The 26,889-nt window shown below is 36.5% G+C and overlaps 1 protein-coding gene and 1 pseudogene across 1 annotated transcript in view; both read right to left on the bottom strand.

Annotated features, from left to right (window-relative positions):
• Window positions 1-513: 513 nt before the first annotated feature.
• Window positions 514-26,889, bottom strand: part of IFT81 (intraflagellar transport 81) — a 96,343-nt gene continuing 69,967 nt past the window's right edge. Inside the window, exons 13-19 of the mRNA XM_052654663.1 lie at window positions 26,199-26,327; window positions 25,138-25,227; window positions 8,921-9,007; window positions 7,826-7,897; window positions 7,655-7,740; window positions 3,945-3,990; window positions 514-696 (exon numbers count right to left, since the gene is read on the bottom strand). Of these exons, the coding sequence (XP_052510623.1) occupies window positions 514-696; window positions 3,945-3,990; window positions 7,655-7,740; window positions 7,826-7,897; window positions 8,921-9,007; window positions 25,138-25,227; window positions 26,199-26,327 (693 nt within the window). The remainder of the gene's footprint in view (window positions 697-3,944; window positions 3,991-7,654; window positions 7,741-7,825; window positions 7,898-8,920; window positions 9,008-25,137; window positions 25,228-26,198; window positions 26,328-26,889) is intronic.
• LOC128062264 (60S ribosomal protein L9-like) lies at window positions 12,192-12,788 on the bottom strand (annotated as a pseudogene).

The raw sequence follows: 26,889 nt of genomic DNA, 5'->3' as shown, positions 1-26,889 counted from the left end.
AAACAATACAAATAGAACAAATATGTGATTCAAAATATTAAATGTTCTTGAATTGTACAGAAGAAAAAGAAACTGAAGTGAAACTGTAGGAATTGCTGAACTTCAGATAAATGTTTCTTCAAAACAAGAGATATTAGTTCCTAAAAGATTTCTCTAAAGTTAAAAAAAGATTAAGAAAAACATTAAGCCACTGGGTTATTATGTTCAAACAAAAACTTACATGTTTCTTAATGGACATGTGTTTACATTTACAGATAGTAAACTCAGTCTCTTGTCTTATAAAACAGAAGACGCCACTGATGTATAAACTAAGCGAAATAATAAAAGCCTCTTTTTCATATTAGAAACTTTTAAAACCTTAACCTACCTTAGCATTATTTTCCATGAAAACTTAATAGAGAATGGCTAATCTGAAAGCAAAATGTTGAACAAATCACTTAAAAAAAAACACACCATGGGATTTTGCTTATAGCTAGCAGCATCAACTAACGCCCCTAACAATGGCAAATGAACTCAGAGTATCAGCCGGTCCTCTCCTCCCTCCTGAATTACCTGACCAATGGAAGTTTGGGTTTGTTGTTTCACAAAGCACTGTTTCTTACATTCCATCAATTGTTCAAAATCATGCCACATTTTTGCTTGTTTCATATTTGGACCATGACTTTCTCGTACAGCTTTTTGTTTTTCCCGGAGTTTCTAGCATTAAAAAAAATAGTAAGAATAATTAAATATCATATAGGGATTTACTTCTACTGCTCTAATCAGAAGAATATGGTATGCTTTGTACATCTGATAAATAATAGCTAAACCAGATGATATATGAAAGCTAAGATGATAAAAGTTAATTAAATTTACCATAGATCTAAGACAACCTGAAGCTAAAAAGAACAGAAAAATAGAAAAGAAGGGGAAAATAAGGGAAATCAGGAAAGTGGAGCAGTACCATGGTATATAAAAAATGCAGATTTTGGAAGTCAGAAGACTTGAGTTCCAACCCTGGCTTTGTCACTAGCCATAAGGAAGACAATTTCTCTGGACTGTAGTTTGTTCAATTGCCAATTAAGGTTAATAATAGGAGTAATTATAAAAGTATCTGCTTTATAATACTATTTTTTTCACATGACAATAGATATAGAAATAATTACAAACTATCATGTGTTATATATGTTATTATTATTAAATACTATATTCTTTCCTAAATCAGTATACTCTAAGGGTATGCTCTATGCCCAAATAAATCAAATTGTATGCAACTATTCTTCAAGGAGAAGGTCCAGTGCTATTTTTAAAAGGCTCAGATCCTTATCAGAATTATTTTTGTTACTAATAGCCTACATATATAGTTCCACCTTCCAATACTGTTCTACTTACTGACTAAAATTATAAACAGGAATAGGAACATTTTTCAATAAACTGCGAACTGTTCTTTGGCTCTGTGTTACGGCAAATCAAGGAAGAGTGACAAAGAAAAGATCGCACAAAGTCAGAGAGACAATGAGAGGAAAGAAAAGTAGGAAGGAAAGAAGAGAAAAACAGAGATGACAGCACACACATAAGGAAGCAGAGAGTAACAGAAATACACTCACTGACACAGACTGTCAGAAATCACCAAGAAGGGCAGAAAAACAAGCAAAGATTACATGGGAATATCCCCATCTTTTCCTCTTTTAGTATGCAGGGTTGATCTAACAGTTGATCTAAGGACACAAGTGAGAAGGCTGGTGGTCGGTACTTGCCCAAATAAGAGGCTAAACTAAACTGAGGCCAGATTCAAAATGCTTATTAAAGACTGCCCTTCCCACCTATGGCTAAGAAAAGCAAAGTTAACAGCAGACAGCAAAACAAAACAGAATGAAGAAAATATAATTTAAATATAAACAGCAAATTTTTGACACAATGCCTGGCATGCAAATACATCTACTTAACTCTATGTTACAAATAAAGTATCTTACAACAAATATTTTTATCCTTATAAACTAAAACAAAAGTAGTAAGTCAGATCAAGAGTTTTAAGAGTATTGAACATGATTTTAAGATTAAGGTACTACTTAACTGTAACTTTTCTTATATTATTGGAATAATTTCTTTTTCAAAAATCCTAACAACCAATAAAAGCTATTTAAAGAACCAAAGACAGAATGCAGGCATTGTCTGTATCAAAAATATTAAATTTAATTTGCTTCATAACCATATGTGTTTGAAATCTTTAACTTTATGAATACAACTGACTTTATAATTTATTTTTAATGTTACTGTCATGTACTACAGATTTATTTTATGGATAGTTGTAATGCACAAAAAATATTTGTCACAGATTTCATTGTTCTTAAAAGGAAGAGGTGGTACAGGAGGGGGAAAGTTACAACTTTGAGCATCATATTCCACGGCACTTGGTAAGGCAAAGTCTAGTATACGATAGTGTGAATGGTAGCACTATAGCTTGGTCTCATTTCAGAAACTCAAGCTGGCCTGAGGAGGTCTGTGGATGTCCAGTCTGCTGGTTTGGAAGACTTACGCTATTGTCAGTTTGAAAGCCTAGGTATATTCTGTGTTTGCTTTGAAAATTTAGATCTATTCTAAGAGTGAGAGGATCAATAAGCTTTCTTGCTTAAGTGATACAGCCAGACAATCAGAGCATGAGCTAATCAATGGCTCATTTTGCTCAAACATGCTTGATGTCAGAATGTTGCTACTGCTTTCCCCTCAAATCTTGCAGTATAATAAAACACTACACTGGGAGGGGAAAAAATAATCATATTTAGCCATTAAGTTTGAGTCTATGAAAGGATTCAAGGTTTGGCAAATATTTCTCTATATACAACATCCATTCAGATACTAAACAAATGAAGTGGAGGAATATTTTCATATGAAAAAGTGCATTACTTCACTTAAAAAATATCTGGATGAAAGTCTGTTATTGACAATCATACTAAATCCTAAAGCCCCCAAAATCTCTAGTTAAAATACTGTACAAATGTGTGTACAACTTGATTCAAATACATACATTTGAACATGAAAGTACCCAGTAGCTAAACTGTACAACGTATTGATTGAAGCAAAGCCCTACTGTTAATTTTTACTTTCAGAACAGAAAAGCCTATATTTATATAAAATCATTTCCAGGCTGCAGACTCAATAATATTTGAACACTGAAATGAAACACCGACATATAGTTAGTATTTTAAAAGAAAAACTGCAGCTAACAATTCCTAACAAATGATAATACAAACTAGACACTCCTATTAGAAAAACTAAGAGGAAACTTCAATTTTCAGTAGTGAAACTCAGTAAGAAACAGATAAAATGGTGTACAGTGAAGCATGGTTAGCATTCACTATGTAACATGGTCTTAAAATCATTGAAGATTAGAATCAGTTAGAGAAATCAGTTAGTCATTTACAACCTAATGGTCAAGGCCCCTACCACCTCTTCCACTAGGAGTGTCTCAGGGAACTGAAAAAACAAAGCTCAATCATACACTCCTATTTTTAGTAGTCCTCATATAAGACTGGCAGATAGGAAGTGAATATCTTAAGAAAAGTTTTTTGATTATTTTTAACTGAGTCAATGTTTGTAAAGGACTTAGACCAGGCCCTGGCTCATAGTAAGAGCTTTGTGCTTATTAAATAAAATAAATGAGTAAGTTTATACTTATCTTATAAACAGAGATACCTGGGAATAATGTGAAACTTGTAGTTCATTCATTACATGTGGCATTTTGTTATGTATGAACTTTTTATTTAAAACTAGATTTCTCCCTTTCCCCCAAAATCTATGTGCCTTCACTTTTATAAAAATAAATTTCTAAGGAAGAGTCTTCATTTTTCAAAGAGAGTAAGAAAGTTCTAATTTCCCCTATAACCTTAAAAAAAACTGACAATGACATAACCATGTCCTGTAAACCTGAATTATGCACACATTAAAAAACAAACAAATATTCTTACCTTTCCAAGATTTTCCTGTTCAGCAATATTTTTGGTATATTGTTCCCTAGGGAGTCAATATAATGATATAGTTTACATTTACTTCAATTGATTTGATCATACAACTAAATTATAAATCAACATATCTATCTAAATATATTAGCTAATACAGTTTAGAGTACTAGAGTCAGAATAAAACCCATTATCAAATACTCCCTTTTCTAATCTTTAGTTCATCTAATAAACAATAATATAAGTAAAAAAACAAGGCAAAATATCATGTAAGAAATTAAGTACTATTTGTGGTTAATCTACACTTAAAACAATAGCAATACATTTGCTTAAATTACACTTTTTTGGAAGAGGCTTGCAGAAAAGAGAGAGGATACACATTAAAAAAATAACAAACCACAATAAATATCATCTAACCCTGCAATCCAACTTCTACGAAGCCTTCCTACAGAAAAACTCTTAAAACTTAGTAAAAATAAAAGCAAAGACTATTCACTTCACCATTGCTTACTGTAGTAAAAATCTACAATCAACTAAATGTTGATAGATGGGGAAATGTTTAAATAAATTATGGTACATCCATTCAAAAGAATAATACAGAGTTGTAAAAAAAGAATGAGGTAGATTTATAAATACTAAACTGGACAGAATTCTAGATAAATGAGGTATGGCAATGTAGACAACATTTAATTTTTGTGCACTATACTTGATAATGGTTACTTTTTATTTTTATAAATATTTCTTTTGTAAGCTAAAAAATTATAAATTTTTAATGTAAAAAATATAAATAATATCATATGGTATTTTTAAACAAAAGTATAATTATATTTTAAGACAAAAAGTAAGATTTACAGTGTTAAGGACAAAAACTGAAGAATGAAGACAATGGAACCAATGATAAGAAGAGAAACTTTAGACCTCAAATTTGTATGGAAAAAGACTGTATTTCTGTGAAAAGCTACACAGCAGTACTCAAGAAGAAATTACATAACACAAAATTGGGAATCTAAGAAATCATAAACCACAAAGACAAACTCTAGCAGGTTAAGTGAAGAAAGATTTGCATTTGTGTAAAAAAGGGAGGTTAACGTCTTTAGAACAGAAAGAAAGGCGATCAGAAGTACCCGAAGCCCTTACAGAGATGAAGTGAGGGTAGAATTTGTGCACAAGGATAAAAGCTAAAGGGAACAGACCCAGTCTGGATGAACCTTCATTTTGCCCATAAAATTTATGAGACACTAAGCCAGTGTTTGCTTTTCTAGCTCTCCAGTGAAAAACAGCTCAGAGGATATAAATGACATATTACTCAGAATAATGTATGATTATAATTAAGAGAACTTCAAATAATACATTTATTACCCCAGGTCTGAGGAATGTCCAAATTGTTTTAGGATTTCCATTTCTATTTTATCAAGAAATCAATAGGTGCATGCTCATAACACTAATATGTAATTTTATTCAATTGATTTACTCAAGTAGTAATTACAGAGCACCTGTTCTATACCAAGTATGTCCTGGGATTTCAAGAAGAAAACAGGGACAGACAAGGTCCTCACTCTTCAGAAACTCATACTATATCATTTCCAAAATACTGCTGCAAACATTACATTGAACTTGAGCTCCTATGGCATATATTGTTCTCTTTATTTTATAGATGAAAAAGTGATATATCCAAGATCACAAAACTAGGAACTGGAAAAATCAGGTTAGAAACAAAATTTTATTGAGTCCCTTTCTAGAACTTTGATATATAACATGCTGCCTCTTTAAATAAAATTACATTTTACAAGTGATCGTTCAAAAACAAGCTAATTTCTTAGAACTTTGGCCTTACCAGAAAGTACCATAAAAGTAGAAAATGAAATGACATAAAAAATATTGTGTCTACACTAGTAATAAATTTTATATATATATATCAGTGAGTTTAGAGTATAACTCCATTTTATTCCTAAATATTCTTATCATGTACTTCTCTAGGCAGGGTGCAATATTTTTCTATTGGAAAACTGAGGAATGGTAAAGATTTACAATGATTTTTAAAATAATGGAAATCTCCTTGGAAGTCCAGTGGTTAAGACTTCTCACTCCCAACACAGGGGGCATTGGTTCTATCCCTAGTTGGGAAACTAAGATCCCACATGGTGCACTGTGTGGCCAAAAAATTAAATAAATAAAAACGATGAAGAGGAATATCTAGAAAACAGATCAGAAAACCAATAGCTCAGGAGCAATGTTTCCTTCTCTATTAATTGCATTGATAACTTTGGAAGAAAAGAAACAATTTCTAAAACTTTTATTTTTCAAGAACAAAATTACTTCTCACATTAGTGAACATTAGTATCGACTATATAGATTTAGTGAGCAAAATTTACATGCAATAAAATAATTTGAATAAATATATTCAGTATGTTTAATATGCTAGAGTATTAAAAATAATATCCTATTTATAGGATGTTTTCAGCCTGGCTTGCATTATATAAAGAAATTTAGACTCTGCAAAACATTCTACTTCTTAGATTCCTTTTTATAATACCAATGTACTGTTGTTCACTTGCTAAGACATGTTGGACTCTTTGTGACCCCATGCATTGCAGCATGCCAGGTTTTCCCATTTCACTATCTCCTGGAGTTTGCTCAAACTCATGTCTATTGAGTCATGAATATCAATGTATGAGCTACTAAAAATCTCAACTGCAATCTTGAATAAATGTGAATCCTACACTTCATTTGAGTTCTTATTGAATGGTTAAAGGAAAGCATTTGAATTGTGATTAAGGGCAAAGAAAGTTTATCTTGTTCACTACTACATATTTTTTTCAAAGCTAGCAATTCAACTATAAACGTATTTCTAAGGCAGCATTTATTATGTTATAGTATGCTAGAATTACAAAAAGATAAAAATCACCATATTAGGGCTGGTAGTATTTATACATTCTTCGTTTCAAAGGCTGGCACTCTGCAATCATAGAATTTCTAGCTGAAGTGCAGCTGCTCACACTGCAACAATGAGCACACCAATGACCAGAGTCCAGGCTACGTGGGACTTTAAAAATAGACCAAATTTAGTGCTTATAAAAAAGCAACCATGAAATTATACGTAATGCTACATGCATACATACTCAGCTGTGTCTGACTCTTTGTGACCCCATGGACTATAGCCTTCTAGGTTCCTCTGTCCATGGAATTCTCCAGGCAAGAACACTGGACTGGGTTGTCATTTCCTACTCCAAGGGATCTTCCCAACCCAGGGATCAAACCTACATCTCTTGTGTCCCCTGCATTGGCTGGCAGATTGTTTACCACTGCACCACCTGGGAAGCTCAACGTATTCCTGAGGAGGGGGTAATGGGGATTAAGTGGCTTAATGGCTATAAGAGTTTCTGTTCCAGGTGATGAAAATGTTTTGGTAATCTATAGTGATGGTTACATAATATTTTGAATGTAATGAATACAACTGATTATACACTTAAAAATGGTTAAAATGGCAAATTTTATGTTATATGTCTTTTGCCACAATAAAAAGTAAGCAAGCAAGCAAGAAAAATTATATGTATTCTTACTTAGTCAGGAGGGCTGGACTACCCAGAGGATGTTCAACAAGATTTAATTCTAAATAATATCTTACTGTTTGCTTATTTAGGTACTCTGTATAATTCCATCTTATCTTCTATAGATGAAAACATTAAATAACTCAATATAAAAACAACAAAATTACTTGCCTAATTGCTTTTCTTTTTTCTTGTTGATCAGAGGAGACATATGCCTTCATTTCATCAGTAGCACGACGAAGTTGTACTTCTAGGTTCTAAGTGGAAAGACTATGTTTTAGGTTAAGTCCTTGATACAGAAAAATCTCAGAAAAGTTTCTGATCCAATTTTCTTTGTCTTACCTTAATCATACAGTTTATATAATGGTATCTACTTTCTTCTTGAAGACACTCCTCACGGAGCCCTCTGACTTCCTAAAAGATAATTTTAAATGGGCAATATTATCAAAATAATAATTAGATACAGAAAGGATAACCAAATGCACAACAAAAGAAATACTATCAGAGTATTTCCTCTTCTGCGCCAAAACTTTATTGTATCAGACTAGGTTGCAATCTTTTCTAGAGACATGCATACCACTCTACAACCTATAAGTTCAGTTATTAAGTAACTACTGTGTGCCTAGCTCTGTGCTAGGTGCTGGGGACAGAGAAGTGAACAAGACAGGTCCCTGCTCTCATTCAAGTAGAGGAGACAGATATAAACAAGGAAATGTGTAATGAAGGCAGTTGCAGATGAGGTAAGTGCTATGAAGAAAATTCTGCAGTACAATGTGATAGGGGTACTGAGTGGGCGAAGTTAGACAGGTGATTAGAGAAGATCTCTAGGAGGCGGTAACATTTAGGCTGAGACCTAAAATGGTGAAAGAAAAAGAGAGAGAAAGGCAAAGAGCTGGTGGGAGAGTATCCCAGAGAGAGAAAAATATATGCAAATCTGCCCCTGAGGAGAAAACAAGCTTGGCCTGTTTGAAGTACAAGAAGAAGGTTAGTATGTCTGGGGTCTGTAGGTGAGGAGGAGAGCATGTGGATATGAAGTTCATGGAGCAGGTAGGGTCTTGAAAACCAAAGTTTTGAAGTTAGATTTTAAGTGCAACAGGAAGCCGGTAGAAGGTAGTTTTAAGTGTTGTACCGGTTTCTTTGGCTGCTCTATTGAGAATAAACCTTAGGGAAAGGCAAGTGTGGAAGGGGAGAGGAGGTTGTAGGTTACTGTGGTAGTCAAGGAAACACATAATGGGGCCTGGACTCTGGCAGTAGGGGTGCAGATGGAGAATTTAGGGTGTGTACATCACGTTTGAAGAAATAAAAATCTCTGCAACTTGGTAGACAGACTCAAGGCATGAGGGCAAAGATCTGGGAATCTTTTGACATTGGTGTAGTGGAAATATGCATACAAAGTCAGTTTCTGCTAGGTTGTGAAAATAAGAACTATCTTCTTACCTGTTCTAATTTGGACCGATTGCTTTCAAGGCCTGCAGCACAGCTATCATACTGGGATTTCTTTTCATCACACTCTTGGGTTAACTCCTAGTATGAAAAGGGTGATTGATTGAATAAATAAAAAAAAACGAAGGCCTAAAAGGTGACTCTGAAACAATACATGCCCTTGTCAGTCTTGTAACTTAACTCTAAGCTTCTTGGCATACTAACGAGTTATTTATACAACAACCAGATATTTGAGCATTATGACAGATGAAGGTGCTGATAAAAAGAATAGCTGCCATGTATTGAGTTGTGTGCCAGGCTCTCTGTTAGAAGCTGGGGATACAAGAGTGAACAAAAGAGTCAAAAATCCTTCCTTTCAAGTAATGCTCAGACAAGTAAACAGGCTGAGTGCTACGAGAGACAAATGCAAGGTGTTACAGGAGCACATGCAAATCTCATTGGACTTAACCCAGGCTTGGGGATCAGCAGGGACAACTTCCTGGAGAAACTGATATCTAAGCTGAGGTACCAAGGATTAGTAAGAATAGTTAGACAGACTAGGAGACAGACAAGGAGGAGAGTGTTCAGAAAAAAGGAACACTATGTATGAAGTCTTGGAAGATTAGAGAGAAGGACAATTTAGGATGTGTAAGTAGTTTATTATACTGGAGCACATCTAGGAAGTGTGAGAAGGGGCTGAAGACTTTGGCAGAGGCCTGATCAGAACTTTGTAAACCATGTTAAGGGCGTTTGAGCTTTACCCTTGACAATAACTAAATCTCACAACAACCTCTTAAGGTAAATACTAATAACCCCACATTGTGCTTAGAGAAAATTCACAGACAAGTATCTTGCAAAAGATTATACGACTGGAAAGAGGTGTTAGAATTTGAACTCAGGCTGTTTGAGTAGTTTCATGCTTTTTTCTAATGTAATATTTTGAAGCTGCTGCTGCTGCTGCTAAGTAACTTCAGTTGTGTCCGACTCTGTGCGACCCCATAGACGGCAGCCCACCGGACTTCCCTGCCCCTGGGATTCTCCAGGCAAGAACACTGGAGTGGGTTGCCATTTCCTTCTCCAATAATATTTTGAAGCAGATAATCTGAAAATTTGCTACCAACAGCTAGAAATGCTAAAAGTATCAACAAATGCTTAATAAGGTAGGGTAAGCATCCTTTCAAATCGAGAGCTAACTGAACTCTCAAAGAAGTAAAACGAATTACCAGAGTTAGAAACAAAGGATGACAGCCTGTGGATACCCTTGGTGAAGGGAGTTGGGAGTCAATCTTGATAACAGAATGATTAGAATGGCTAGGCAGGGCAAAAGACCTTGAAATCTGTGAGTAAAGGGTTAACACCAGGCCAGCCTGGGAATGACCTCGGTTTTATTTTTTTTTGTTTGTTTGTTTTGTTTGTTTTCTTTTTTTTTTTTTAAGTTTTTTATTTTTTTAATTTTAAAATCTTTAATTCTTACATGTGTTCCCAAACATGACGGCCATACCACCCTGAACGCGCCCCATCTCGTCTGACCTCGGTTTTATATAGCACAGTTTCCTTGGGAACAAGACAGTTAACATTACTGGGTAATGTTGTGTGGTGCTTCTATTGCTGGATGGGATTGCATCTGGGTTGGGGTGACTAGCAAAGTATAAAAGATTGGTGGGAAAAAGATGCCATGGTTTTTATGTATCAAAGTGACCTACAGACATCTGAGGCTCTCGTGGTTGACAGTCACATACACACCAAATAGGAGAAGGGGCAACAGAGGCTATGTACTTGGGTAGCTGCTGGGCCTGTAAATGAGATGAAGATACTATAGTAGATGAAAGACTTTTTTTGTCTGTGAGTCTGATGGAAAACCGATCAGTAAATGTAGCTATGTTGCTTCAGAAGCAGATGGAACAAAGGTGCCTGTCCTCAGCAAGTTTGGGATTTGGATTTACCCTGTGTACGTGACCTAAGAACTTCCAAGCTGAGACATTAACTCAAAATTAGCTCCGAACTTGTGACATTCAGAACAGAGAATACAAGCAGAACAACAGCAAAAACACCCTGGAGGGACACACCCTCCATCCTAGCTGCCAGGATTCAAGAGACAAAACCCTACTAAAAGTAAGCTCACAATCCAAAACTATAAATATGCAGGGAATAATCAATCCATTATGAGTGAGAATTAGAAGATATAAAACAGTAGGAGTAAACCTCCTCTAGCAGGAGAATACTAGAAATAAATCTATTAAATAAGTATACTTAATATTTTATTAAAGGAGGAACTGAAAACAAAAGACTGAAAAAGGTACAGTGAGTAAAAAAAACAGACAAAAATGAAAAAGAAGTCACTGAAATTAAAACTAAGTAGGCAACAAAAATATAAGATTAGCTCAGGAGATAGAATGAGTTAGAAAACAGAGCTGAAGAAATCATCAAAAATTCATCACAAAGAGACAAAGAGATGAAAATATGAAAATGAGGTTAAACAACAGAGAACAGAATAAATACATCTAACATATATCTAACAGAATTGCTGAAGAACAGACCAGAAAGACCAGGGGAGAGAATATTTGAAGACATGTAGAATATGTCCAGAATTAATGAGAGACAAAAAGCATGAATTGTAGCAGAGCAAATAACACTAAATCTATACTTAGATCATGTCAGTGAAATGGGACACCACCACCGACAAAGATAAAAATACTAAAACTATAGATTCAAGGGAATCCCTATCAAAATACCAATGGTACTTTTCACAGCACTAGAACAAATAATTATAAAACTTGCATGGAAACACAAAAGACTCTGAATAGCCAAAACAATCTTCAGAACGTAGAACATAGCTGGAAGTACCATATGCCCTGACCTCAGACTATACTACAAAACTACAGTAATCAAAACAGTATGATGTTAGCACCAAGGAGAGACACATAGATCAATGGAACAGGAAAAAAAGCCAAGAAATAAACCCACACACTTATGGTCAATTAATCTTTGACAAAGAAAACAAGAATATACAATTGAGAAAAGACAGTCTCTTCAATAAGTGGTGCTGGGAAAACTGGACAACTACATGTAAAAGAATGAAATTAGAACATTTTCTCACACCATGTACAAAAATAAACTCAAAATGGATTAAAGACCTAAATGTAAGAAATCATAAAACTTAGAAAACATAGGTAGAATACTTTTTTTTTTAAATCTCAAATCAAGAGTTTTTATTGTCTCTTTAAAAGATCACAACTGAGTCCATAGAACCATCTGCTATCCCATCTGCAGCAGGATCACTGAGATCTTATTCATCAGCCTGCTGAACTGTTCCTTTTTCAGAAACATAGATACCATCCAAAAATTTTCTGATATCCTTGTTTTTAATTGTGGTGGCTTGCTGAATCAAAGCAGCTGAATTTGACACAAGTTCAATGTCATTTCCTTCAAGAATCAACTCATCTTTTTGGGCTTGAGATACTGAACAGGCAACCCCTGGCCTCATTCGAACCCTGCATATATATTTTTCACCCCCAAAATTTCGGATTTCCACAAGAGAACCATTCTCCTGAATAACAACGTTGATGGGGAAGTGGGCATACACTGACCTCATCTTGTAATGGAAGCCCAGTATAACACCCTTGATCATGTTCTGTATGTGACTACAGATTGTGTGAACAGTGGCCAGTTCCTTTCTGTTTCCCCACTATTTGTCAACATGGAGCCTCTTCCTTTTCTTTCCAAGGAGACTGAGTTCTACATTGATGTGATTGAAGTCCGTCCGCAGGGTGCCTCTGGGGCCCTTCACAATAACTGTCTGTCCGTTCAAGTTAATGTTGACATTTTCTGGGATGTCGACAGTCTGATTGCTGAGAATGGTCTTCATTTTCTCAGTAGATGCGGCAAAGAGTGGTAGAATACTTTCTGACATTAATAAATCATAGCAGTATTTTTTGGATCTGTCTCCTAAAACAAAGGTGAAAGTGAAAGTGAAGTTGCTCAGTTGTGTCCGACTCTTTGCGGCCCCATGGACTGTAGCCTACCAAGCTCCTCTGTCCATGGGATTTTCCAAGCAATAGTACTGGAATGGATTGCCATTTCCTTCTCCAGGGGATCTTCCCGACCCAGGGATCAAACCCAGGTCTCCCACATTGCAGACAGACGCTTTACCGTCTAAGCCACCAGGGAAGTTACAAAGGTAACAAAGGCAACAAAGGCAAACAAAGGTAACAAAGGCAAAAATGAACAAATGGAACTTAATTAAATTTAAAATCATTTTCATAGCAACGGAAACCATCAGCAAAACAAAAGATAACCTACTGAGTGGCAGAAAATATTTTTAAATTTATTGGTGATAAAAGGTAATATCCAAAATATATAAATAGCTCATACAACTCAGTATCAAAAAAAAAAAAGGTCCAGTTAAAAAATAGAAGACCTGAAGAGTCAGGTTTTTACCAAAGACATACAGATGGTCAACAGCACATGAAAAGATGCTCATCATCATTAACCATCAGAGAAATACAAATCAAAACCACAATGAGATATCACTTTACACCTGTCAGAATGGCTATCACCAAAAAAGACCACAAATAATTTGTTATTCATGAGGATGTGGAGAAAAGGGAATCCTTGTACACATTTGGTGAGAATGTAAATTGATGCAGCTACCATGGAAAATAGTGTGGAGGTTCCTCAAAACACTAAAAACAGAACCACCATATAATCCAGCAATTCCATTTCTGAGTATATATCCAAAGAAAACAAAAACATTAATTTGAAAAGATATATGCACGCCAATGTTCACAGCAGTATTATTTATAATAGCCAAGATATGCAAGCAACCAAAATGTCCATCAAGAGATGAATGGAAAAAGAAGATGTGAGATACACACATACACACACACACTATGTAATACTACTCAGTCATTAAAAACAAAGAAATTTTGCCATTTACAACATGATGAACCTGGAGGGTATTATGCTTATTGAAATAAGTCAAAAAGAGAAAGACAAACACTATATGATATTACTTATATGTGGAGTCTAAAACAAACTAGTGAATATAAGAACAAAAATTGAAACCAGTTATAGGGAAGATATTACCTAAAGAGAAATGAGAATTAAATGAATAGCATATCCTTCAACATGACAAGAGAAAAGAGAAAGCAATGAACATAGTTTTTTCTGACCAAGTGACTATTGAAGAGGAAAAACAAAGATGGTTTACTTTTGGCAATGATTCTTTACTGAGAGAACTACTAAAAGAAAACAAAACAAGGAAATTTCATTTCAGGAAGAAGGAAACTGAATCCAGAAGTAAGGAATAAAGTACATGAGGCAATGGTAAGAATTCCTAAATATGTGGGTAAATCTAAACAGGAAATGACTGTATGAAGTAGTAATTATTATAACAGTAATGACTACCATGACAACCACTCTTCGAGTTGAAGAAATAAAATGGAAATTAAATACCAGAGGATAAGAACACATGTGTAAGGCAAGAGAGGGTATGAAATCATTCTGAGGCCCTTGTATTATTCAGGAGATTAACAATTGTTCAGCTGACTAACTTTAGGCAAGAAAAATGTGCTAAAAATATAAGAGTAAACAATACCAGAACAGGAGTAGAAAAGGAAATAAAGGGAAAAAAGAAGGTAAAGAAAACAGGATTGGCACAATGGAAAGTAGAAAAAGAAACCATAGGAAAAGCATAGTCAATAGGATGTGCAAACATAAATAAATTCCAATGTATCAATAATAAGAGAAAATATAAACAGGACTAAACTCACTAATTAAAAGACAAGTTCTCAAACTGGATGTAAGAAACTATATCTACATGAAATCCCCTATATGATATTTAAGAGACATATGTAGGACAAAAATAAGGATGCAGACAGCTGAAATTAAAGAAAGACATACCAAGCAATACTAAACATAAGAAAGCTGGCACACTTATATTAATAGCAAACAAAATAAGACCCTTAGACAAAAAAGCACTGCAAGGAATTGAGTCATAAAATAATGATAAAATGAATAATTTACCAGGAAGTATTTTTTTTAAACCAGGAATCTTTTTCTAAATTGTGGTAAAATACATATAATCTAAAACTTAACTATTTTAACTATTTTTAAGGCTGCAGTTCAGAAGTATTAAAACATTCACATTATTGTACAACCAATCTCCAAAACTCTTTTTATCTTGCAAAACTTAAACTCTACATCCATTACACCAAAAGTCCCTATTCACCAGGAATTTTTTAACAGGCACATTCAAGAACCTTGATCTGATAAACACATGGAGAACTCAGTACTCAACAACTGGAAAATATATTCTTTTCCAGATCAAGTCATTAAAAAAATTATGTTGGCTTCAGCTCTCTCCATGGCCACCCTTAACTCCTGAAGACTGTGGAGCTACTCTTTAAAAATCCTCAAGGAAAGAAAGCATGATGTAATGATTTTTATGCCCAATCAAGCAGTGATTGAAATATTTAAGGCAACAAACTCTAGAAACCTAAGAACTCATCAGGGAATATTGTTCTTCTAAGCTTTGAGGACTCTATTAGAAAACAAATGAGAGACAATAAAAAGTAGGAAAATGGGTAGTGAGAGGATTAGTAATGAGCACTGAGTCTAACAAGTACAGGTATAATACTAAAGCCAAAAGGGAAAACTAGTACAACAGAACAGAAAGTAAATGTAATACGCTCTGACAATGTAGACATGACACGTAAAATCTGCAGGGAGGGGAAGGGAAAAAGAAGGTGGAAGGTAGAATGAGTAAGCTGGTTTCCTCAGTAAGCGGTTTTCCATTGCTGGGGATGGTAGGGGAAGGGCAACAGATATAATTTAAAGCTGATGAATCAAGTCATAGTATAAGCATATTACATGTATAAAGGCAAACAGTAAGAAAGACAAATGACCAAAATGAGGTGCTAAAGGAGAGGGAAGAAGAAGTTTAGAGGAAAAATATCAATTTCATCATTACTCATAGTGGGAATTAATAGATACTATCAAAGTAATGAAATATTAATGGCAGCATTACAGATACAACCAGTAGAGCAAAACCACAAGCCAGAAAATATGAGAGAGAGACAGAGACAGAGAATGAACAGAGGAATTTATTTTTATAGGCTATAAAGTCAGAAGCAAAACATAATAAAGTACACAAAGACCAAATATGTTTGCATATCAATAAATATGAACTGGCTAAACTTATTTATTAAAATAAACCTGTCAGATTATATCATATAACAAAACACAATTCAAGATCTATTCAGAGACATACCTAAAACAAAGCAACTTTTTAAAAGTTGAAAGCAAAAGATGGGCAAAAGGATAGCAGGTACAATGAAAACAAAAGGAAGAAGACATTAATACGTCAGAGTTGACTTCTGCCCCCTCACCCCAAAAAGCCTTTGTATTTTTCTAAGACAGTAGAATAAAGGTGTGGAGAGCAAACTTCAGGAAGCCAATAAATAATTACCTATTCATTAATTTTCAGAAAATTTCTAGAAAATACACAAAGAGCTGTTAACATTATTTCTAGGGAGTGTGCTGGGGTGGGATGTAGAGAGAGAAATAATTTCAATTCTTTCCCTTAAATAATTCTTTAGAGTTTGAATTCTTGCCAAGAGCATGGTTTTACTTCTATAAGAAAAAACAATCAATAAGAAATATTTCAGTGAAATCAATAATTACCATATTATATACTCTAAAACAAGTATTTTAGCTTTAGCAATTACATGTATTATGCCATTTAATTACATATAATTTAAGGAACAGCTTCTAAAAAACAAACATGAAACTTCAAGATGCTAGCTAATTCCAGATAATTATAAAAGATTTAGATAAATATAAGTTGTACATCTTAAGTTGTGACGCTCCAATTTTCAAATGATTATGAATATTCAATTTATAACAAAACGCAAATACAAAAGAAGGGAACTGTATTAATACTTCACTGTAAACTTTCCTAAATTTTGAGAGTTGTCCATTAAAACAAGAAGTGTAAAGTATTTTTTAAGTACTCCTGCACTTTAACAATATGAGAGGGGCTTCCCTGGTATCTCAGTGGTAAAGAATTTGCCTACCAATACAGGAGACACAGGTTCAATTCCTGATCCAGGAAGATCCCACTTGCCGCAGAGCAACTAAGCACGTGCGTCACAACTGTTGAGCCTGTGCTCTAGAGCCTGGGAGTCACAATTGCTGAACCCACAAGCTGCAGCTACTGAAACCTGTGCTCCCTAGAGCCGGTGCTCGGCAGCAAGAGGAGCCACCACAATGAGAAGCCCTCCCACCACAACTGGAGAAAGCCAGTTCACAACGAAGACCCAGCACAGCTATAAAGAAAGAAATTAAATTATTAAAAAAATGATAATACATCCATGTAGTTTCAAGTGTTAGATATACTTATACAAGTTAAAAATAAATACCATTCAAACTAGAGAACAATTAAGAATTTCAGTTACTATTTGGAAATAGCTCAAAGTCAATAAAGTAGCTTTTTTTTCAGTATACTTTTCATTACAAAAGGTTTCTGGGTAAAAATAAACTATACAGGGATGTAGGAATTGACATATGGAGATAAACAAGATGAACATTAGGGACTCAATAAGGTCATTGAACTCAAACATTTAAAAAAACCAAATGGTTGATAAAAACGTGGGCAAGTTCTATACTCTTTTCTTTTTTCCAGACTTTTAAAACTGTGGTAAAATACTCATAAAATAAAAATAATCAGAATAAATAAAAATACTTATTTATTATTCTGGGGCTGTGTTAGGTCTCAGCTGTGACAAGCTGACTCCTCTCTAGTTGTGGTGCACGGGCTTAGCTGCCCTGCCACGTGTGGGATCTTAGTTCCTCGACCAGGGATTGAACCCACACCCATGCATTGGAAGGCAGAGTCTTATCTACTGGACCACCAAGGATGTCCCACTTAACCCCTTTTTAAGTGCACAGTTCAGTGGCATTAAATATATTCACACTGCTGTACAACCATCACCACTATCTATCTACAGAACTCTTTCCATCTTCTAAAATTGAAACTGTCCCCATTACTTTTCAACATGGCAGAAGACAGAGATGAAAAGCTTACAGGACTTCGGTGCCCCTTTGATTTGATGAATATGTTAAGAACTGAAGAACTGTATTATCTGGGAATGGTGGTGAGATAGCTATATTTCTTTGAAATGGAACAGGCAGGAAGTACTTGACATACAGAGAAATCCAGTTAAAACACATAAAAATGAATTTCAGATTTTGGTTATATTTTATAATAAATGACTTTATAGAATTTAATCTAGTATATGGTTTTACTGAGAAAATCAATTTTTTTGAAAGGCAATAGTATTCCTTCCTTTAAAACTATTGCTAATAGTTATAATGATAAATAACTTTTTAAAACAGTTTTTATGTATTAGTCATTGCTATTGCTAAAGCATCGCCACAAACAAAGCTAGTGGAGGTGATGGAATTCCAGTTGAGCTATTTCAGATCCTGAAAGATGATGCTGTGAAAGTGCTGCACTCAATATGCCAGCAAATTTGGAAAACTCAGCAGTGGCCACAGGACTGGAAAAGGTCAGTTTTCATTCCAATCCCAAAGAAAGGCAATGCCAAAGAATGCTCAAACTACCGCACAATTGCACTCATCTCACACACTAGTAAAAAATGCTCAAAATTCTGCAAGCCAGGCTTCAGCAATACATGAACCATGAACTTCCAGATGTTCAAGCTGGTCTTAGAAAAGGCAGAGGAACCAGAGATCAAATTGCCAACATCTGCTGGATCATGGGAAAAGCAAGAGAGTTCCAGGAAAACATCTATTTCTGCTTTATTGACTGTGCCAAAGCCTTTGACTGTGTGGATCACAACAAACTGTGGAAAATTGTGAAAGAGATGGGAATACCAGACCACCTGACCTGCCTCTTGAGAAACCTGTATCCAGGTCAGGAAGCAACAGTTAGAACTGGACATGGAACAACAGACTGGTTCCAAATAGGAAAAGGAGAATGTCAAGGCTGTATATTGTCACCCTGCTTATTTAACTTCTACGCAGAGTGCATCATGAGAAACGCTGGGCTGGATGAAGCACAAGTTGGAATCAAGATTGCTAGGAGAAATATCAATAACCTCAGATATACAGATGATACCACCCTTATGGCAGAAAGTGAAGAGGAACTAAAGCCTCTTGATGAAAGTGAGAGGAGAGTGAAAAATTTGGCTTAAAGCTCAACATTCAGAGAACTAAGATCATGGTATCTGGTCCCATCATTTCATGGGAAATAGATGGAGAAACAGTGGAAACAGTGTCAGACTTTATTTTTGGGGGCTCCAAAATCACTGCAGATGGTGACTGCAGCCATGAAATTCAAAGACGCTTACTCCTTGGAAGGAAAGTTATGACCAACCTAGATAGCATATTCAAAAGCAGAGATATTACTTTGCCAACGAAGGTCCATCTAGTCTAGGCTATGGTTTTTCCAGTGGTCATGTATGGATGCGAGTTGGACTGTGAAGAAAGCTGAGCGCCGAAGAATTGGTGCTTTTGAACTGTGGTGTTGGAGAAGACTCTTGAGAGTCCCTTGGACTGCAAGGAGATCCAACCAGTCCATCCTAAAGGAGATCAGTCCTGGGTGTTCTTTGGAAGGACTGATGCTAAAGCTGAAATTCCAATATGTTGGCCACGTCATGCGAAGAGTTGACTCATTGGAAAAGACCCTGATGCTGGGAGGGATTGGGGGCCGGAGGAGAAGGGGACGACAGAGGATAAGATGGCTGGATGGCATCACCAACTCGATGGACATGGATTTGGGTGAACTCCGGGAGTTGGTAATGGACAGGGAGGCCTGGCGTGCTGCAATTAACGGGGTCACAAAGAGTCAGACACGATTGAGCAACTGAACTGAACTGATTGCAAAGTACCTTACATGTGTTATTTCATAATTTTATTACCACTCTTAAGAAGGGATTGGTTTATAGGTGCGGACACAATATAGAGATGAAGTCATCTACCTAAGGTTATTTAGGGTCTGCCTGATTCTGTAGCTTCTCCAGAAGGAAAATTCTCTAGGCAGCTATACTTAGTTCCATATTACCCTCCTTTCTTCTGATCCTTACCCACAAGCATAGCTGGTTCAACTAAGGATGGATCCTTGATCTGACCTGAGGATAGCAGTAATCTCTGAGTTGGTCTGGCATGGAAAACTGCTCTCCAAAGAGAGGCACTGCACCAGGAATTTAAATTAGAAAATGCAGAGAAAATGGGAATTATAAGTTTACAACTTCAACACATATGTAGAGAAAGGCTACAGTGTGAGATGTGAACATTGAGGAGCCATAAGCAAGCTAAGGTTACAACTATGCCAATCCAAAGAATGAGGAGAAACTAAAAAACGGAGAAAAAACACAGCACACGGGTAGACACATGCTGTGGCAGGAACAGTGAGAAGCCAATATGAAGTGAGTCATGTTCTGGTGTAGTATGAGTTCTTTTTTAAAAAAATATATTTATTTTAATTGGAGGTGAATTACTTTACAACACTGTAGTGGTTTTGCCATACATTGACATGAATCCGCCATGGGTGTACATGTGTTCCCCATCCTGAACCCCCCTCCCATCTCCCTCCCCATCCCATCCCTCTGGGTCATCCCAGTGCACCAGTCCCGAGCATCCTGTCTCATGCATCAAACATGGACTGGCGATTCATTTCACATATGATAATATACATGTTTCAATGCCATTCTCCCAAATGATCCCACCCTCGCCCTCTCCTACAGAGTCCAAACGAGTGTTCTATGCATCTGTGTCTCTTTTGCTGTCCTGCATATAGAGTTATCATTACCATCCATCTAAAGTCCATATATATGCGTTAGTATACTGTATTGGTGTTTTTCTTTCCAGTTTACTTCACTCTGTATAATAGGCTCCAGTTTCATCCACCTCATTAGAACTGATTTAAATGTATTCTTTTTACTGGCTGAGTAATATTCCATGGTGTATATGTACCACAGCTTTCTTATCCATTTGTCTGCTGATGGACATCTAGGTTGCTTCCAAGTCCTAGCTATTGTAATCAGTGCTGCAATGAACACTGGGATATACATGTCTCTTTCAGTTCTGGTTTCCTCAGTGTGTATTCCCAGTAGTGGGATTGCTGGGTCATATGGCAGTTCTAATTCCAGTTTTTTAAGGAATCTCCATGCGTTCTCCATAGTGGCTGTCCTAATTTGCATTCCCACCAACAGTGTAAGAGGGTTCCCTTTCTTTAGAACTTTGCTCTGCTATGTACCAGCTGTGTGATCTTGGGCAAGTCCTTTACCCTGTGTGCTTTTATCTGCTTCTTTGTGTAAAGGGTGGTTTATCTAACTGGGTGGTTATGCGGCCTGAATGAAAAACGTAATAGTGCCTGGCACACAGAAAGCACTTGATAAACGCTCTTATTATCACTCCTGCTGTTGTTGCTGCTGTTCAGTCACCAGGTAGTGTCCGACCCCTTTGCAACCTCCTGGACTATAGTCCACCAGGCTCCTATAGTCCACCAGGCTCCTCTGTCCATGAGATTTTTAGGCAAGAACACTGGAGTGGGTTACCATTTCCTTCTCCAGGGGATCTTTCTGACTAGGGGTCAAACCCGCGTCTCCTACATAGGCAGGCAGATGCTTTAATGCTGCGCCACCTGAGAAACCCTCTTATTATCACATACATTGATATTATCCACAAGTTCCCACTAAAGTCCCTGAAGCTTCCCTGTGAACACAAATGCTCAGGCAGTAGTACCTCCAACTGCTCCAGACAGACTATAGTTTTGATCTTTGGATTTCCATAACAGTGCATTTCCTTTGTGTGTGTGTGTGTGTGTGCATTTCCTTTGTGTGTGTGTGTGTGTGTGTGTGTTTGTTGCTCAGTCCTGTCCAACTCTTTGTGACCCCATGGACTGTAGTTCTTTATCCGTGGGATTTCCCAAGCAAGAATGCGAGAGTGGGTTGCCAATCATTCTCCAGGGGATCCTCTTCACCCAGGATTGAACCCAGGTCTCCCACACTGCAGGCGAATTCTTGACAATTTGAGCTACCCAGGAAGCATTTCCTTTAATGAACTAAATGCTCTTTCAATAACTCTCTCCATTCAAAATGTAAATGGATTTAATGAAAGAACTATAGGCATACTGCCTCAGTTCATTTCAGTCGCTCAGTCATGTTCGACTCTTTGCAACCCCATGAACTGCAGCACGCCAGGCCTCCCTGTCCATCACCAACTCCCGGAGTCCACCCAAACCCATGTCCATCGAGTCGGTGATGCCATCCAGCCATCTCATTCTCTGTCGTCCCCTTCTCCTCCTGCCCCCAATCCCTCCCAGCATCAGGGGTCTTTTCCAATGAGTCAACTGTTCGCTTGAGATGACCAAAGTATTGGAGTTTCAGCTTCAGCATCAGTCCTTCCAATGAACACTCAGGACTGATCTCCTTTAGGATGGACTGGTTGGATCTCCTTGCAGTCCAAGGGACTCTCAAGAGTCTTCTCCAACACCACAGTTCAAAAGCACCAATTCTTCAGCACTCAGCTTTCTTCACAGTCCAACTCTCACATCCATACATGACCACTGGAAAAACCATAGCCTTGACTAGACAGATGGACCTGTGTTGGCAAGGTAATATCTCTGCTTTTGAATATGCTATCTAGGTTGATCATAACTTTCCTTCCAAGGAGTAAGCGTCTTTGAATTTCATGGCTGCAGTCACCATCTGCAGTGATTTTGGAGCCCCCCAAAATAAAGTCTGACACTGTTTCCACTTTTTCCCCATCTGTTTCCCATGAAGTGATGGGACCGGATGCCATGATCTTAGTTCTCTGAATGTTGAGCTTTAAGCCAAATTTTTCACTCTCCTCTTTCACTTTCATCAAGAGGCTTTAGTTCCTCTTCACTTTCTGCCATAAGGGTGGTGTCATCTGTATATCTGAGGTTATTGATATTTCTCCTAGCAATCTTGATTCCAGCTTGTGCTTCATCCAGCCCAGCGTTTCTCATGATGCACTCTGCGTAGAAGTTAAATAAGCAGGGTGACAATATACAGCCTTGACATTCTCCTTTTCCTATTTGGAACCAGTCTGTTGTTCCATGTCCAGTTCTACCTGTTGCTTCCTGACCTGGATACAGGTTTCTCAAGAGGCAGGTCAGGTGGTCTGGTATTCCCATCTCTTTCACAATTTTCCACAGTTTGTTGTGATCCACACAGTCAAAGGCTTTGGCACAGTCAATAAAGCAGAAATAGATGTTTTCCTGGAACTCTCTTGCTTTTCCCATGATCCAGCAGATGTTGGCAATTTGATCTCTGGTTCCTCTGCCTTTTCTAAGACCAGCTTGAACATCTGGAAGTTCATGGTTCACGTACTGCTGAAGCCTGACTTGGAGAATTTTGAGCATTACTTTACTAGCGTGTGAGATGAGTGCAATTGTGCGGTAGTTTGAGCATTCTTTGGCATTGCCTTTCTTTGGGATTGGAATGAAAACTGACCTTTTCCAGTCCTGTGGCCACTGCTGAGTTTTCTAAATTTGCTGGCAGATTGAGTGTAGCACTTTCACAGCATCATCTTTCAGGATCTGAAATAGCTCAACTGGAATTCCATCACCTCCACTAGCTTTGTTCATAGTGATGCTTTCTAAGGCCCACTTGACTTCACATTCCAGGATGTCTGGCTCTAGGTGAGTGATCACACCATCGTGATTATCTGGGTCGTGAAGATCTTTTTTGTACAGTTCTTCTGTGTATTCTTGCCACCTCTTCTTAATATCTTCTGCTTCTGTTAGGTCCATACCATTTCTGTCCTTTATTGAGCCTATCTTTGCATGAAATGTTCCCTTGGTATCTCTAATTTTCTTGAAGAGATCGCTAATCTTTCCCATTCTGTTCTTTTCCTCTATTTCTTTGCATTGATCACTGAGGAAGGCTTTCTTATTTCTCCTTGCTATTCTATGGAACTCTGCCTCCAGAGTTCCAGAAATAAGCAGAAGATGTAAAATATGCTAGAGATGCTAGAGTGAAGCTCCAACTCTCTCATTTCCTTCTCTATTTGGACAAGTCACTAAACCTGTCACCAGAGAGTTGGACTGTAAAGAAAGCTGAGCGCCAAAGAATTCATGCTTTTGAACTGTGGTGCTGGAGAAGACTCTTGAGAGTCCCTTGGACTGCAAGGGACTCCAACCAGTCCATCCTAAAGGAAATCAGTCCTGAATATTCATTGGAAGGACTGATGCTGAAGCTGAAACTGCAATACTTGGGCCACCTGATGCGAAGAACTGACTCATTAGAAAAGACCCTGATGCTGGGAAAGACTGAGGGCAGGAGGAGAAGGGGACGACAGAGGATGAGATGGTTGGATGGCATTACTGACTCAATGCACATGAGTTTGAGTAAACTCCAGGAGTTGATGATGGACAGGGAGGCCTGGTATGCTGCAGTCCATGGGGTCGCAAGGAGTTGGACACAACTGAGTGACTGAACTGAACTGAAACCTGTCTCAGACTCCATGGCATTTTCTATAAAAAAGGAAACAATGTCTATCTGATTTCAAGGTCCATGTGATCTCTCACTGTGCTTCTCTTGTCTCTGATGGATAGCATTTATGAAGAGTTTTATAGTTTATCCTTAGGTACATGCAGTACCGCTCACATTCAAACCTAAAATTACTACATGGAGAATGAGAAAATAACCATTGTTAATGTCAAATGGTGAAGGCCACCTGATCTGGGCATTTACCTTCTTACAGTTTATCTTTAAAGCAGTGTCTAGAATTAGCTTCCAAGTAACTGTATTTCATCACTTAAGCATAAGTTATCATGATTTGCCTCCCATCCTGCTCCCCAGCAAAGCAAGTTCATTAATCTAACATTAACTTGTCACCACTTGTTGGCACAATCTGAACTTTCACCTGGCCACTGAAGAATGTGACTTCATATTTATAGCTCTGACATGAACATTATTTAAAGCACAAATCTCATTTGGCTACACTTTTGACTGTAGCTTAAACTCCTTCTCCTTCTCCTCCCAGCACAAAAATTTATGACAAAACAACATAAATTAAACAAAAACCATTGATGGTCACGTTATTATTCTTTTTCACAGAATCATATAAAAATAATGATTTGTTTGCCAGGAATTATCCAAGTGAAATATCTAGGATTTTAACTAATACATTTGAACAAGAGAGAGTATTAAAAGTATCACAAAACTAAATTATCTTACTTGGCATTTCTGACGCAATTGTCGTAGTTCTTTTATAATTGGAGCTAGAGCTGACTTCTTTTCGGATACCAGGGAGTTTAGTTTTTTTACCTGCCATTTAAATAAAATATATGAATCTAACAAAGAATTCAAAAGAACAAAAATACTATATGTACAAAGACATTTACTGAAGTATTTATATAAGTGAATACAACTATAAATTATTTCAATGCCAACCAAAGGGAAGTCATTTAATAAGTATTGACTTCTCAGTAAGACAGAATATGATTTAACTATTCAAAATGTCAATTATTAAGACTGCAAACCATTATGTGGAAATATTTATAATCTAGCTGAAAGATAAAACAAATTACAAAGTTGCTGATATACAACTCTGTATTAAATATAAAAAGTATATAAATTATGTAGGTTATATAAAATGCACATAAACATGGATGAATTGATAGTCAAACTACTTAATAACCCAAAAGGTATAGCAATGACCAATCACAATGGACACCAGCCATAGAGATGAATCAGGTCTTGGAGGCATCTGCTGTGCAAAATGTTAATCTTTTTAGGAGTTAGGATGTTGTGAAATCCAGAGGGCTTTGGGAACAATGTGGACAAGATAGGTAGAGGTAGGTACTCTGAGAGTGTGGGGCAGCAGCTATTTACCAATAAATAATGAAAGATTTAAACATTTTAAAGTCTGATGAAGCTCTGTCTGTGCATTCTGGTTGAATAGCAGTCCTGAACATGGCAAGAAACTAAGGACATACACAAAAATGAAATAACTGAATTAAGTAGCATAATTTGGAAAAACTTATTTTTTTATCTTAAATATTTCTTTAATGCTGTGTAACTTATACACACTTCAAAAATCACAAAACGTGTAAAGTATTACAAATTGAACAACCTCCTAAGAATGGAAAAATTTTAAAGAGAGTGATAAAGACAGATGAAAGAATATAACGAAAGCAATACACAGAAATGAAAATCTGAATGTTGCACTAAAAACAGAACAAACACAAAAATATCTGCCTTAGAGCCTGTGTGTAAAACAAAGCCTGTGTAATCACCATTTCAGACATGTCATCCAGTGTCCGTCCTTTCATTTCATCAACTTCACTCTTCAGAGCAGACACTCGTTCTAGTTCTTCTTGGGTATAACTATATCCAGATATACCCCTTTTCTCCTCAATAGTTTGCTGAAAGTAAAGAATAAAAATAGGCGTAAAAAACAAGAGTCCACAAAATTGATGTCTAACCTTGATGATTCCATAAGAAGTATATAGATTTAATACATAACAATAAAGTTGTAAGTAAAATAAAGGAATTTAGTCAACAATCTTCACTGACTTCAACAATAATTATATTCCTTTATATTTTATAAACTTATACTAAATTTTACTATAGTATTTTCAGGGACATAGGAAGTAATTATAATTTTAGACTTCAGCATAATGCTATGTACTTGGCATAGAAGCTAAAACACAGGACGCACTCATTAAATATTCGGTGAATGAATGATCTCAAGTGAAAAAATGTACATATTTGCTCACTTATCTAGTATTTATTAATGTGCCAAGTATAGTTCTAGGCTCTTCAGAAGAACTAAACAGTCTCTTGATGAGGGCAAAAGAGGAGAGTAGAAAAAGCTGGCTTAAAACTCAACATTCAAAAAACACAGATAATGGCATCTGGTCCATCACTTCACGGCAAATAGAAAGGGAAAAAGTGGAAGCAGTGACAGATTTTATTTTCTTATGC

Source organism: Budorcas taxicolor, chromosome 17 (genome assembly GCF_023091745.1).
Source record: "Budorcas taxicolor isolate Tak-1 chromosome 17, Takin1.1, whole genome shotgun sequence".
NCBI lineage: Eukaryota > Metazoa > Chordata > Mammalia > Artiodactyla > Bovidae > Budorcas > Budorcas taxicolor.
Note: the sequence above shows the minus strand (reverse complement) of the source record. Positions and strands in the feature narration are given on the sequence as shown.